At 50.0% G+C, this 13,470-nt stretch overlaps 1 protein-coding gene across 4 annotated transcripts in view; it reads right to left on the bottom strand.

Moving 5' to 3' along the window:
* The window catches only part of LOC119961788 (E3 ubiquitin-protein ligase HECW2-like), a 514,237-nt gene that overhangs the window by 101,563 nt on the left and 399,204 nt on the right, over window positions 1–13,470 (bottom strand). For all 4 annotated transcript variants that reach the window (XM_038789112.1, XM_038789113.1, XM_038789110.1 and 1 more), the window contains exon 18: window positions 1,265–1,348. In XM_038789112.1, the coding sequence (XP_038645040.1) occupies window positions 1,265–1,348 (84 nt within the window). The remainder of the gene's footprint in view (window positions 1–1,264; window positions 1,349–13,470) is intronic.

Below are 13,470 nucleotides of genomic sequence, written 5' to 3'. Positions count from 1 at the left end.
TTCGCCGGCCGGCAGAAGGCCGCGCATGCGCCGGAGCGTCAGCGGCTGCTGACATCATCCCCGCGCATGCGCAGGGGAGGGGGACACATCCGCCTCCACCACGGTGAAGGCCGTGGCGAAGGCGGAAGGAAAAGAGTGCCCCCATGGCACAGGCCCGCTGATCGGTGGGCCCCGATCGCGGGCCATGCCACCGTGGGGGCACTCCCCCGGGGCCAGATCTCCCCGCCCCCCCCCCCTCCCCCCCAGGACCCCAGAGCCAGCCCGCGCTGCCTGGTCCCGCCGGTAAGGTAGGTGGTTTGATTCACGACAGCGGAACCGGCATGACAGCGGCGGGGCTTCGGCCCATTGCGGGCCGGAGAATCACCGGGGGGGGGGGGGGGGGGGGGCGCCGACAGGCACGGCGCGATTCCCACCCCCGCCAAATCTTTGGTGCCGGAGACTTCGGGACACGGCGGGGGTGGGATTGACGCCGACCCCCGGCGATTCTGGAACCCGGCAGGGGGTCGGAGAATCCCAGCCACTGAATGGTACTGCACTATTGTTGAACTTTCAGCTGATTGGGACTTTGAGAGAATCTCCTCAAACAATTCAGCAATAGGGAGACACAGTGCACTAATGTTAGCATATTACAGAACCCACATAAGTTAACACCATATAATTGTGCAATTAACTATTTGAACCATCAGATTTTTATTCAATTGTTAAAAGTCACTCCTCTATCTAAGGTATTTTGTCCTTTCTCGGGTCTTCCTCTGCCACACACCACCAAAACTGAGGAGGCAAGCAGGTAAGTAGTTACAACATATATTCCGATGCAAACTATCAGATTAGAGAGAATATTTTTCCCATGATGTTTTTCCAAATCAATCTTGGGGAAGGTTTTCTGATCGCGGCAGCGGGTGGGATTTACTAGTGCTGTCAAAGTCAAGAGACTTCTGGCTCGTTTGCTCATTTGCGGCAGGGTCGGAAAATCCCACCTTTAATTTCTGCGTATTACCTGTTCATGTTGTATGATTGAGATCAGAAATTTGGCACATGGGGACCAAGGGCACAAGCTTACATCCTAACCATCCCTCAAGTCCTTTTAAGTATGCCAGTCTCAATTAAACTCGAGCTTAAAAGTTGGTTAGATGGGCGTATGTTACTAAATAATCATATTCTTTTGCCAGTCAATATAAAGCCCAACAGGAACACTGAAATCTTGATACAATGTGCAGCACCTTTTTCACAAGCCACATTTAGCAGTGACATGGGATGCACCTACCTTAACAGCATAACAAGGTCTGCATCGCTGGATAAACGCCCCAAGCCACTCGTTCCCTCGCTTCTGATAAACTGAACCTTCTCCCTATAAAAATGTTCAGATAATTCAACAATATTCTTAGAAAACAGCAAACTGATATATAACATGCAAACTGTAAAAAACACAGAATAGACAAGGCAAAGCTCTGTGATGATTAAAATTAAGTCGGCAATCATTGTTTGATAAAGGTGGCGTAATATGCTGGTGTGTTTGTGAGTTATTCGTTTCAGCAATTTGCATGTTTCCTATGCTTCGAGGGAGGGCTTTGTACAGCTTAGCTCCACGATGGCACAGTGGTTAGCACTACTGCCTTACAGCGACAGAGACCCAGGTTCAATTCTGACCTTGAGTGACTGTGTGTACTTTACACATTCACCCCTTGTCTGCCAGGGTTTCCTCCAGGTTGGTTTCCCCCCACAGTCCAAAGATGTGTAGGTTTGGTGTATTGGACATGTTAAATTTCCCCCCTTCATGTCCAAAGGTTAGGTGGGGTTATGAGGATAGCACTGGGGATTGGGTCTCGGTGGTGCTCTTTAGTGTGGAGGGGGGGGTCCAGTTCAGACTCAATGGTCCAAATTCTACATTGCAGGGATTTCATGGTACCATTCCTGCATTTGGCAGCTAACTTCAGGTACCAAAATTGACCAACATGGTCATCCATTTTTTGGCACTGATGGCAGACCTCCGCTGAATTCTAATCATTTAACGCCCCGGCTGTAAGCTTGCATTTTTGCACCAGTGTGGTACAGCAGTTTAACGGCCAGTGCGTTCTTTTAAAAAACAAATTAAATTAAGCACTGCGATGATAGACTTTTGAAATTCAAAACAGATACAACCCTTTGGCCCTACCAAAACTGATACTCACCTTTGTTTTCCGTGGTTTTAACTGCACAAATTAGTGAAAATACAATCATAGCTCAATTTAAATGCCATTCACAGAATTAATCACACTGGTGTACCTTTACTTCACTGGACTCAACCTAATTTACTGGTAGAACAAATCTGGACAAAGTAAATAGGAAGAAATGTTCCAATTGGCGGGAGGATCGAGAACCAGAGGCTACTGATTTAAGAGAATGGCAAAAGAAGCAGGAGCGACATGAGGAAAACACTTTTTCATTCAGCAAATAGTTAGGAGCTGGAGTGTGGGCGGCAGATTCAATCATGGCTTTCAAAAGGGAATTGCATCATTATTTAAAGAGATACAAATTTCAGGGCTATGGGGAAAAGGCCGGGGAGTGGGATTACGTGTGTTGCTCTCACAGTCAGTACGGACACGGTGGGACAAATAGCCTCTATCTGTGCTGTAATCATTCTATGGCTAGCTATCATTACCACCCCCCCCCCCCCCCCCCCCCCCCTCCCCCCCAAGATGCAGAGGGCTATTTCAATTGCCATTTACTTTGGCAGGATCGTAATATCTCACTGGGCGGGAGAGGCCAGAAAATCCTGGCTCATGATTCTTGTCCATAATTACATGCAACTACACTGGACAAGATACCAAGTGCAAGAGCTCATATTCACTCTGTGCATCCCCAGCTTTGCCATCACTGCCAAAAAACATAGCAGAAAAGAAACACTGGTACTTAATTCAGGGGTACAAACTGGAATTGATATCCCAGATGTGTATCTTAAAATCATACCAAGAAGGAACAATAAGATATGGAAATAAAAGTGATAGGAGCCACTCCACCTCTTTGTGAGATTTGTAATATCTGTGACAAAAAAATGGTGAAATAAAAATAAACGCCTACCAGGCCAATTTTATATGACATAATAAAAAGAAAAAGTTAATCATATAAACGACACACACTCATTATTCACTGTCATTTTTGTCTCGATGATCAGCAATATTTATATGGGATATACAGCACAGAAACAGGCCAATTTGTATGGTAAACTCTTCCTAGATGTGAACCACAAATCCGGAAAAAGTACATAAAGAACCTGAAGTGTTGGGCACTGTGGACTTGTGAAGCAGCCATATGCCACCAACACTGAAGAAGGTTCAACACTATTTTATTAACTCTTATAAAATACTAGACATACTATAGCTGTGGGTTTACATGATGCTAGTTTAACTAGAGACCTGTGCCTGTCCGAACCAATTGAATCTCTCAGCACGTGGTGTGAGTTTGTACTGTACTTGATGAGCACTTGTGCTTCTGAGAGGCAGCATTCTGAATGAGCGGGAAAAGTGATGCCCTCAGTCTTTATAGTGCGTGTATTCTAACTGGTGATTGGCTGCGGTGTTTGTGCGTGTTGATTGGTCCTAGTGTATGTCTATCAGTGTGTGTCTGCACCATGATGTACTGGTGTATATTATGACATCCCCCCTTTTAAAAAAAATTTGATGTTAATGTGTGACAATAAATAGTGTGGGTGTGTGAAGAATATTCCTAACTACATGTGAGGTGCGAAGACATATGTACAAATCTATATACAGGAAAACGAAGCGATATACAAGGGAAGGTGCCTGGTGCAGATAATTAATATGCAACAAATTGAACAAGAACAGTGCTATATACAAACCAATAGAAAACGATCGAACATGGAAGGAAACATCTCAGAGAGTCCATAAATTGTCAAAGTTCATAAATTCAGTCTATGAGGTGGGCAACGAATTCTGGTTGACCGCCTCAAGGGTGGGTCGATAGCCGCCAGGTCAGGAGCTGGGTGGGCTGCAACACAGGCAGCGGGAGGCAGAGTGACCGGAAGCTCTGCACAGTCCATGGCAGGGTCAGCAGAGGGGCTGGGTGGGCTGCAGCACAGTCAGGGGGAAGCAGAGTGACCGGAAGCTCTGCACAGTCCATGGCAGGGTCAGCAGAGGAGCTGCTCGGAGGATCCCATGACGACTGCGGAACAAGGCGAAGGGCACGCCGATTGCGGCGCCGAATGGATCCGTCTGGTAACCAAACCAGGAAGGAGCGGGGGGCCACCTGCCTAAGGACAACAGCAGTCGCAGACCAGCCACCATCCGGGAGGTGAATGCGAACCTTGTCGTTCGGCTGGATGTCGGGGAAATCAGCAGCACGTGAGCCGTGTGTCGCCTTTTGCTGCGCCTGAGACGTCTGCATCCTATGAAACACAGGAACATGATCAAGACTCGGGGTGTGAATAGACGGCACCGTCGTCCTCAGGGTGCGATTCATCAGCAACTGTGCAGGCGACAGCCCAGTGGAGAGCGGGGCGGAGCATTAGGCCAACAAAGCGAGGTAGAAGTCAGATCCGGCATCGGCAGCCTTGCAGAGTAGCCTCTTGACTATGTGAACCCCTTTTTCCACCTTGCCATTGGACTGAGGGTGCAGGGGACTGGATGTGATATGTGAGAAGTTGTACTGCCGGGCGAAGCGGGCCCATTCCTGGCTTGTGAAGCAGGGGCCATTGTCCGACATCACTGTGAGCGGGATGCCATGCCGGGCAAACGTCTCTTTGCACGCCCGAATGACAGAGGATGAAGTGAGGTTGTGCAACCTGATGACCTCCGGGTATTTTGAGAAGTAATCAATAATTAATGCATAGTCCCTACCCAATGCGTGGAACAGGTCAATGCCCACCTTGGTCCAGGGCCATGTGACCAACTCATGGGGCATCAGGGTCTCCCGTGGTTGGGCGGGCTGAAAACGCTGGCAGGTGGGGCAGTTGAGTACCGCATTGGCAATGTCATCGTTGATTCCCGGCCAATAGACAGCTTCCCTGGCCCTGCGGCGACATTTTTCAACGCCCAGATAGCCTTCGTGCAGCTGCTCTAGGACCAGCTGGTGCCTGCTGTGCGGGATCACGATGCGGTCTAGCTTCAGGAGAACCCCATCAACGACCGCCAGATCGTCACGAACGTTGTAAAACTGTGGGCATTGGCCCTTGAGCCAGCCGTCTGTCATTAGGCGTATGACACGCTGTAGGAGGGGGTCAGCCGCTGTCTCGCGGCGAGTTTATACCAGGCGTGCATCTGATGCTGGCAAGTGGGAGGCTGCGAATTGAACTTGAGCTTCGACCTGGCAAACAACCCTTCGTGATCGCATGGAGTGGTGACCGACCTAGAGAGGGCATCGGCAACGATAAGGTCTTTGCCAGGGGTATAAACGAGTTGGAAATCATACCTCCGGAGCTTGAGCAGGATGCGCTGGAGGCGAGGCGTCATATCATTCAAGTCCTTTTGTATTATGTTGACGGGCGGACAATGGTCGGTCTCGACAGTGAACTGGGAAGTCCATAAACATAGTCGTGGAACTTCACGACACCGGTCAAAAGGCCGAGGCACTCCGTGACGCATACGCCACGAGGGACCATGACGAGGCCTCATCACGCTGCAGAAGCACAGCTCCAATGCCAGACTGACTGGCGTCCGTAGAGATTTTCGTTTCCTTGGCCGAATCGAAAAAGCCAGCACTGGGGCCGTGGATAGAACATAGAACATAGAACGATACAGCGCAGTACAGGCCCTTCGGCCCTCGATGTTGCACCGACATGGAAAAAATCTAAAGGCCATCTAACCTACACTATGCCCTTATCATCCATATGCTTATCCAATAAATTTTTAAATGCCCTCAATGTTGGCATGTTCACTACTGTTGCAGGTAGGGCATTCCACGGCCTCACCACTCTTTGCGTAAAAAACCCACCTCTGACCTCTGTCCTATATCTATTACCCCTCAATTTAAGGCTATGTCCCCTCGTGCTAGCCACCTCCATCCGCGGGAGAAGGCTCTCGCTGTCCACCCTATCTAACCCTCTGATCATTTTGTATGCCTCTATTAAGTCACCTCTTAACCTTCTTCTCTCTAACGAAAACAACCTCAAGTCCATCAGCCTTTCCTCATAAGATTTTCCCTCCACACCAGGCAACATCCTGGTAAATCTCCTCTGCACCCGTTCCAAAGCTTCCACGTCCTTCCTATAATGAGGCGACCAGAACTGTACGCAATACTCCAAATGCGGCCGTACTAGAGTTTTGTACAACTGCAACATGACCTCATGGCTCCGGAACTCAATCCCTCTACCAATAAAGGCCAACACACCATAGGCCTTCTTCACAACCCTATCAACCTGGGTGGCAACTTTCAGGGATCTATGTACATGGACACCGAGATCCCTCTGCTCATCCACACTACCAAGAATTTTACCATTAGCCAAATATTCCGCATTTCTGTTATTCTTTCCAAAGTGAATCACCTCACACTTCTCCACATTAAACTCCATTTGCCACCTCTCAGCCCAGCTCTGCAGCTTATCTATGTCCCTCTGTAACCTGCAACATCCTTCCGCACTGTCTACAACTCCACCGACTTTAGTGTCGTCTGCAAATTTACTCACCCATCCTTCTGCGCCCTCCTCTAGGTCATTTATAAAAATGACAAACAGCAACGGCCCCAGAACAGATCCTTGTGGTACGCCACTCGTAACTGAACTCCATTCTGAACATTTCCCATCAACTACCACTCTCTGTCTTCTTTCAACTAGCCAATTTCTGATCCACATCTCTAAATCACCCTCAATCCCCAGCCTCCGTATTTTCTGCAATAGACGACCGTGGGGAACCTTATCAAACGCTTTACTGAAATCCATATACACCACATCAACTGCTCTACCCTCGTCTACCTGTTCAGTCACCTTCTCAAAGAACTCGATAAGGTTTGTGAGGCATGACCTACCCTTCACAAAACCATGCTGACTGTCCCTAATCATATTATTCCTATCTAGATGATTATAAATCGTATCTTTTATAATCCTCTCCAAGACTTTACCCACCACAGACGTTAGGCTCACCGGCCTATAGTTACCGGGGTTATCTCTACTCCCCTTCTTGAACAAAGGGACCACATTTGCTATCCTCCAGTCCTCTGGCACTATTCCTGTAGCCAATGATGACCTAAAAATCAAAGCCAAAGGCTCAGCAATCTCTTCCCTGGCTTCCCAGAGAATCCTAGGATAAATCCCATCCGGCCCCGGGGACTTATCTATTTTCACCTTGTCCAGAATTGCCAACACTTCTTCCCTACGCACCTCAATGCCATCTATTCTAATAGCCTGGGTCTCAGCATTCTCCTCCACAATATTATCTTTTTCTTGAGTGAATACTGACGAAAAGTATTCATTTAGTATCTCGCTTATCTCCTCAGCCTCCACACACAACTTCCCACCACTGTCCTTGACTGGCCCTACTCTTACCCTAGTCATTCTTTTATTCCTGACATACCTATAGAAAGCTTTTGGGTTTTCCTTGATCCTACCTGCCAAAGACTTCTCATGTCCCCTCCTTGCTCGTCTCAGCTCTCTCTTTAGATCCTTCCTCGCTTCCTTGTAAATATCAAGCGCCCCAACTGAAACTTCACGCCTCATCTTCACATAGGCCTCCTTCTTCCTCTTAACAAGAGATTCCACTTCTTTGGTAAACCACGGTTCCCTCGCTCGACCCCTTCCTCCCTGCCTGACTGGTACGTACTTATCAAGAACATGCAATAGCTGTTCCTTGAACAAGCTCCACATATCCAGTGTGTCCAACCCTTGCAGCCTACTTCTCCAACCAACACATCCTAAGTCATGTCTAATGGCATCATAATTGCCCTTCCCCCAGCTATAACTCTTGCCCTGCGGGGTATACTTATCCCTTTCCATCACTAACGTAAAGGTCACCGAATTGTGGTCACTGTTTCCAAAGTGCTCACCTACCTCCAGATCTAGCACCTGGCCTGGTTCATTACCCAAAACCAAATCCAATGTGGCCTCGCCTCTTGTTGGCCTGTCAACATATTGTGTCAGGAAACCCTCCTGCACACATTGTACAAAGAATGACCCATCTAATGTACTCGAACTATATCTTTTCCAGTCAATATTTGGAAAGTTAAAGTCTCCCATAACAACTACCCTGTTACTTTCGCTCTTTTCCAGAATCATCTTCGCCATCCTTTCCTCCACATCCCTAGAACTATTAGGTGGCCTATAGAAAACTCCCAACAGGGTGACCTCTCCTTTCCTGTTTCTAACCTCAGCCCATACTACCTCAGAAGAAGAGTCCCCATCTAGCATCCTTTCCGCCACCGTAATACTGTCCTTGACTAGCAGCGCCACACCTCCCCCTCTTTTGCCCTCTTCTCTGAACTTACTAAAACACCTAAACCCCGGAACCTGCAACAACCATTCCTGTCCCTGCTCTATCCATGTCTCTGAAATGGCCACAACATCGAAGTCCCAGGTACCAACCCATGCTGCCAGTTCCCCTACCTTATTTCGTATACTCCTGGCATTGAAGTAGACACACTTCAAACCACCTACCTGAACACTGGCACCCTCCTGCGAAGTCAAATCTGTGCTCCTGACCTCTATACTCTCAATCTCCCGTACCCTAAAACTACAATCTAGGTTCCCATGCCCCTGCTGAATTAGTTTAAACCCCCCCAAAGAGCACTAACAAATCTCCCCCCCAGGATATTGGTGCCCCTCAGGTTCAGATGTAGACCATCCTGTCTATAGAGGTCCCACCTTCCCCAGAAAGAGCCCCAGTTATCCAGAAATCTGAATCCCTCCCGCCTGCACCATCCCTGTAGCCACGTGTTTAATTGCTCTCTCTCCCTATTCCTCATCTCACTATCACGTGGCACGGGCAACAACCCAGAGATAACAACTCTGTTTGTTCTCGCTCTGAGCTTCCATCCTAGCTCCCTAAAGGCCTGCCTGACATCCTTGTCCCCTTTCCTACCTATGTCGTTAGTGCCAATGTGGACTACGACTTGGGGCTGCTCCCCCTCCCCCTTAAGGACCCGGAAAACACGATCCGAGACATCACGTACCCTTGCACCTGGGAGGCAACATACCAAACGTGAGTCTCTCTCGCTCCCACAAAATCTCCTATCTGTGCCCCTGACTATTGAGTCCCCAATTACTAATGTTCTACTCCTTTCCCCCCTTCCCTTCTGAGCAACAGGGACAGACTCCGTGCCAGAGGCCTGTACCCCATGGCTTACCCCTGGTAAGTCGTCCCCCCCACAAGTATCCAAAACGGTATACTTGTTACTCAGGGGAACGACCGCAGGGGGTCCCTGCACTGACTGCTTCTTCCCAGTCCCTCTTACAGTTACCCATCTATCTCCAGTCTTTGGTGTAACTATTTCCCTGAAGCTCCTATCTATGACCCCCTCTGCCTCCCGAATGATCCGAAGTTCATCCAGCTCAAGCTCCAGGTCCCTAACACGGTTTTTGAGGAGCTGGAGTTGGGTGCACTTCCCACAGATGAAATCAGCAGGGACACTGACGGCGTCCCTCACCTCAAACATTCTGCAGGAGGAGCATTGTACTGCCTTCCCTGACATCACCTCTAGATTTAAAAAATAACAAGAAAAAGAAAAAGAAAGGAAGAGCTTACCTGATATTACCTCAAACCCTGCTCCCGCTCAAAGGTAAGCAAATTTAAAGGCACTCACTCACCTTCACGACAGGCCCCTGCTCCCGCTTCCCAACCACCGTGGGGTGGGGGGGTTGGTTAGAGGAGGAGGTAAGGTGGGAAACACTCACGAAGTGTTTCGGGTTTAACTGTCACTTGCCAACAGCCTCTCCACAAACCACCTTCAACTTAGGCTGACCGCACTGCACGTATGCAAATTTCCCCAGAACAGCTGATCAGTAGCTCTGCTCTGCTGCCCTCTGCTGGATGATTGCCTTCACTCAAACTCCTCGGGTCCCCTTCGCAGATTCACCTTCAACTTAGGCTGACCGCACTGCACGTATGCAAATTTCCCCAGAACAGCTGATCAGTAGCTCTGCTCTGCTGCCCTCTGCTGGATGATTGCCTTCACTCAAACTCCTCGGGTCCCCTTCGCAGATTCACCTTCAACTTAGGCTGACCGCACTGCACGTATGCAAATTTCCCCAGAACAGCTGATCAGTAGCTCTGCTCTGCTGCCCTCTGCTGGATGATTGCCTTCACTCAAACTCCTCGGGTCCCCTTCGCAGATTCACCTTCAACTTAGGCTGACCGCACTGCACGTATGCAAATTTCCCCAGAACAGCTGATCAGTAGCTCTGCTCTGCTGCCCTCTGCTGGATGATTGCCTTCACTCAAACTCCTCGGGTCCCCTTCGCAGATTCACCTTCAACTTAGGCTGACCGCACTGCACGTATGCAAATTTCCCCAGAACAGCTGATCAGTAGCTCTGCTCTGCTGCCCTCTGCTGGATGATTGCCTTCACTCAAACTCCTCGGGTCCCCTTCGCAGATTCACCTTCAACTTAGGCTGACCGCACTGCACGTATGCAAATTTCCCCAGAACAGCTGATCAGTAGCTCTGCTCTGCTGCCCTCTGCTGGATGATTGCCTTCACTCAAACTCCTCGGGTCCCCTTCGCAGATTCACCTTCAACTTAGGCTGACCGCACTGCACGTATGCAAATTTCCCCAGAACAGCTGATCAGTAGCTCTGCTCTGCTGCCCTCTGCTGGATGATTGCCTTCACTCAAACTCCTCGGGTCCCCTTCGCAGATTCACCTTCAACTTAGGCTGACCGCACTGCACGTATGCAAATTTCCCCAGAACAGCTGATCAGTAGCTCTGCTCTGCTGCCCTCTGCTGGATGATTGCCTTCACTCAAACTCCTCGGGTCCCCTTCGCAGATTCACCTTCAACTTAGGCTGACCGCACTGCACGTATGCAAATTTCCCCAGAACAGCTGATCAGTAGCTCTGCTCTGCTGCCCTCTGCTGGATGATTGCCTTCACTCAAACTCCTCGGGTCCCCTTCGCAGATTCACCTTCAACTTAGGCTGACCGCACTGCACGTATGCAAATTTCCCCAGAACAGCTGATCAGTAGCTCTGCTCTGCTGCCCTCTGCTGGATGATTGCCTTCACTCAAACTCCTCGGGTCCCCTTCGCAGATTCACCTTCAACTTAGGCTGACCGCACTGCACGTATGCAAATTTCCCCAGAACAGCTGATCAGTAGCTCTGCTCTGCTGCCCTCTGCTGGATGATTGCCTTCACTCAAACTCCTCGGGTCCCCTTCGCAGATTCACCTTCAACTTAGGCTGACCGCACTGCACGTATGCAAATTTCCCCAGAACAGCTGATCAGTAGCTCTGCTCTGCTGCCCTCTGCTGGATGATTGCCTTCACTCAAACTCCTCGGGTCCCCTTCGCAGATTCACCTTCAACTTAGGCTGACCGCACTGCACGTATGCAAATTTCCCCAGAACAGCTGATCAGTAGCTCTGCTCTGCTGCCCTCTGCTGGATGATTGCCTTCACTCAAACTCCTCGGGTCCCCTTCGCAGATTCACCTTCAACTTAGGCTGACCGCACTGCACGTATGCAAATTTCCCCAGAACAGCTGATCAGTAGCTCTGCTCTGCTGCCCTCTGCTGGATGATTGCCTTCACTCAAACTCCTCGGGTCCCCTTCGCAGATTCACCTTCAACTTAGGCTGACCGCACTGCACGTATGCAAATTTCCCCAGAACAGCTGATCAGTAGCTCTGCTCTGCTGCCCTCTGCTGGATGATTGCCTTCACTCAAACTCCTCGGGTCCCCTTCGCAGATTCACCTTCAACTTAGGCTGACCGCACTGCACGTATGCAAATTTCCCCAGAACAGCTGATCAGTAGCTCTGCTCTGCTGCCCTCTGCTGGATGATTGCCTTCACTCAAACTCCTCGGGTCCCCTTCGCAGATTCACCTTCAACTTAGGCTGACCGCACTGCACGTATGCAAATTTCCCCAGAACAGCTGATCAGTAGCTCTGCTCTGCTGCCCTCTGCTGGATGATTGCCTTCACTCAAACTCCTCGGGTCCCCTTCGCAGATTCACCTTCAACTTAGGCTGACCGCACTGCACGTATGCAAATTTCCCCAGAACAGCTGATCAGTAGCTCTGCTCTGCTGCCCTCTGCTGGATGATTGCCTTCACTCAAACTCCTCGGGTCCCCTTCGCAGATTCACCTTCAACTTAGGCTGACCGCACTGCACGTATGCAAATTTCCCCAGAACAGCTGATCAGTAGCTCTGCTCTGCTGCCCTCTGCTGGATGATTGCCTTCACTCAAACTCCTCGGGTCCCCTTCGCAGATTCACCTTCAACTTAGGCTGACCGCACTGCACGTATGCAAATTTCCCCAGAACAGCTGATCAGTAGCTCTGCTCTGCTGCCCTCTGCTGGATGATTGCCTTCACTCAAACTCCTCGGGTCCCCTTCGCAGATTCACCTTCAACTTAGGCTGACCGCACTGCACGTATGCAAATTTCCCCAGAACAGCTGATCAGTAGCTCTGCTCTGCTGCCCTCTGCTGGATGATTGCCTTCACTCAAACTCCTCGGGTCCCCTTCGCAGATTCACCTTCAACTTAGGCTGACCGCACTGCACGTATGCAAATTTCCCCAGAACAGCTGATCAGTAGCTCTGCTCTGCTGCCCTCTGCTGGATGATTGCCTTCACTCAAACTCCTCGGGTCCCCTTCGCAGATTCACCTTCAACTTAGGCTGACCGCACTGCACGTATGCAAATTTCCCCAGAACAGCTGATCAGTAGCTCTGCTCTGCTGCCCTCTGCTGGATGATTGCCTTCACTCAAACTCCTCGGGTCCCCTTCGCAGATTCACCTTCAACTTAGGCTGACCGCACTGCACGTATGCAAATTTCCCCAGAACAGCTGATCAGTAGCTCTGCTCTGCTGCCCTCTGCTGGATGATTGCCTTCACTCAAACTCCTCGGGTCCCCTTCGCAGATTCACCTTCAACTTAGGCTGACCGCACTGCACGTATGCAAATTTCCCCAGAACAGCTGATCAGTAGCTCTGCTCTGCTGCCCTCTGCTGGATGATTGCCTTCACTCAAACTCCTCGGGTCCCCTTCGCAGATTCACCTTCAACTTAGGCTGACCGCACTGCACGTATGCAAATTTCCCCAGAACAGCTGATCAGTAGCTCTGCTCTGCTGCCCTCTGCTGGATGATTGCCTTCACTCAAACTCCTCGGGTCCCCTTCGCAGATTCACCTTCAACTTAGGCTGACCGCACTGCACGTATGCAAATTTCCCCAGAACAGCTGATCAGTAGCTCTGCTCTGCTGCCCTCTGCTGGACAGTGAACTGGGAAGTCCATAAACATAGTCGTGGAACTTCACGACACCGGTCAAAAGGCCGAGGCACTCCGTGACGCATACGCCACGAGGGACCATGACGGGATAGCTTGGCCTTC

This window comes from Scyliorhinus canicula, chromosome 2 (assembly GCF_902713615.1).
Source record: "Scyliorhinus canicula chromosome 2, sScyCan1.1, whole genome shotgun sequence".
Classification (NCBI taxonomy): Eukaryota; Metazoa; Chordata; class Chondrichthyes; order Carcharhiniformes; family Scyliorhinidae; genus Scyliorhinus; species Scyliorhinus canicula.
Note: the sequence above shows the minus strand (reverse complement) of the source record. Positions and strands in the feature narration are given on the sequence as shown.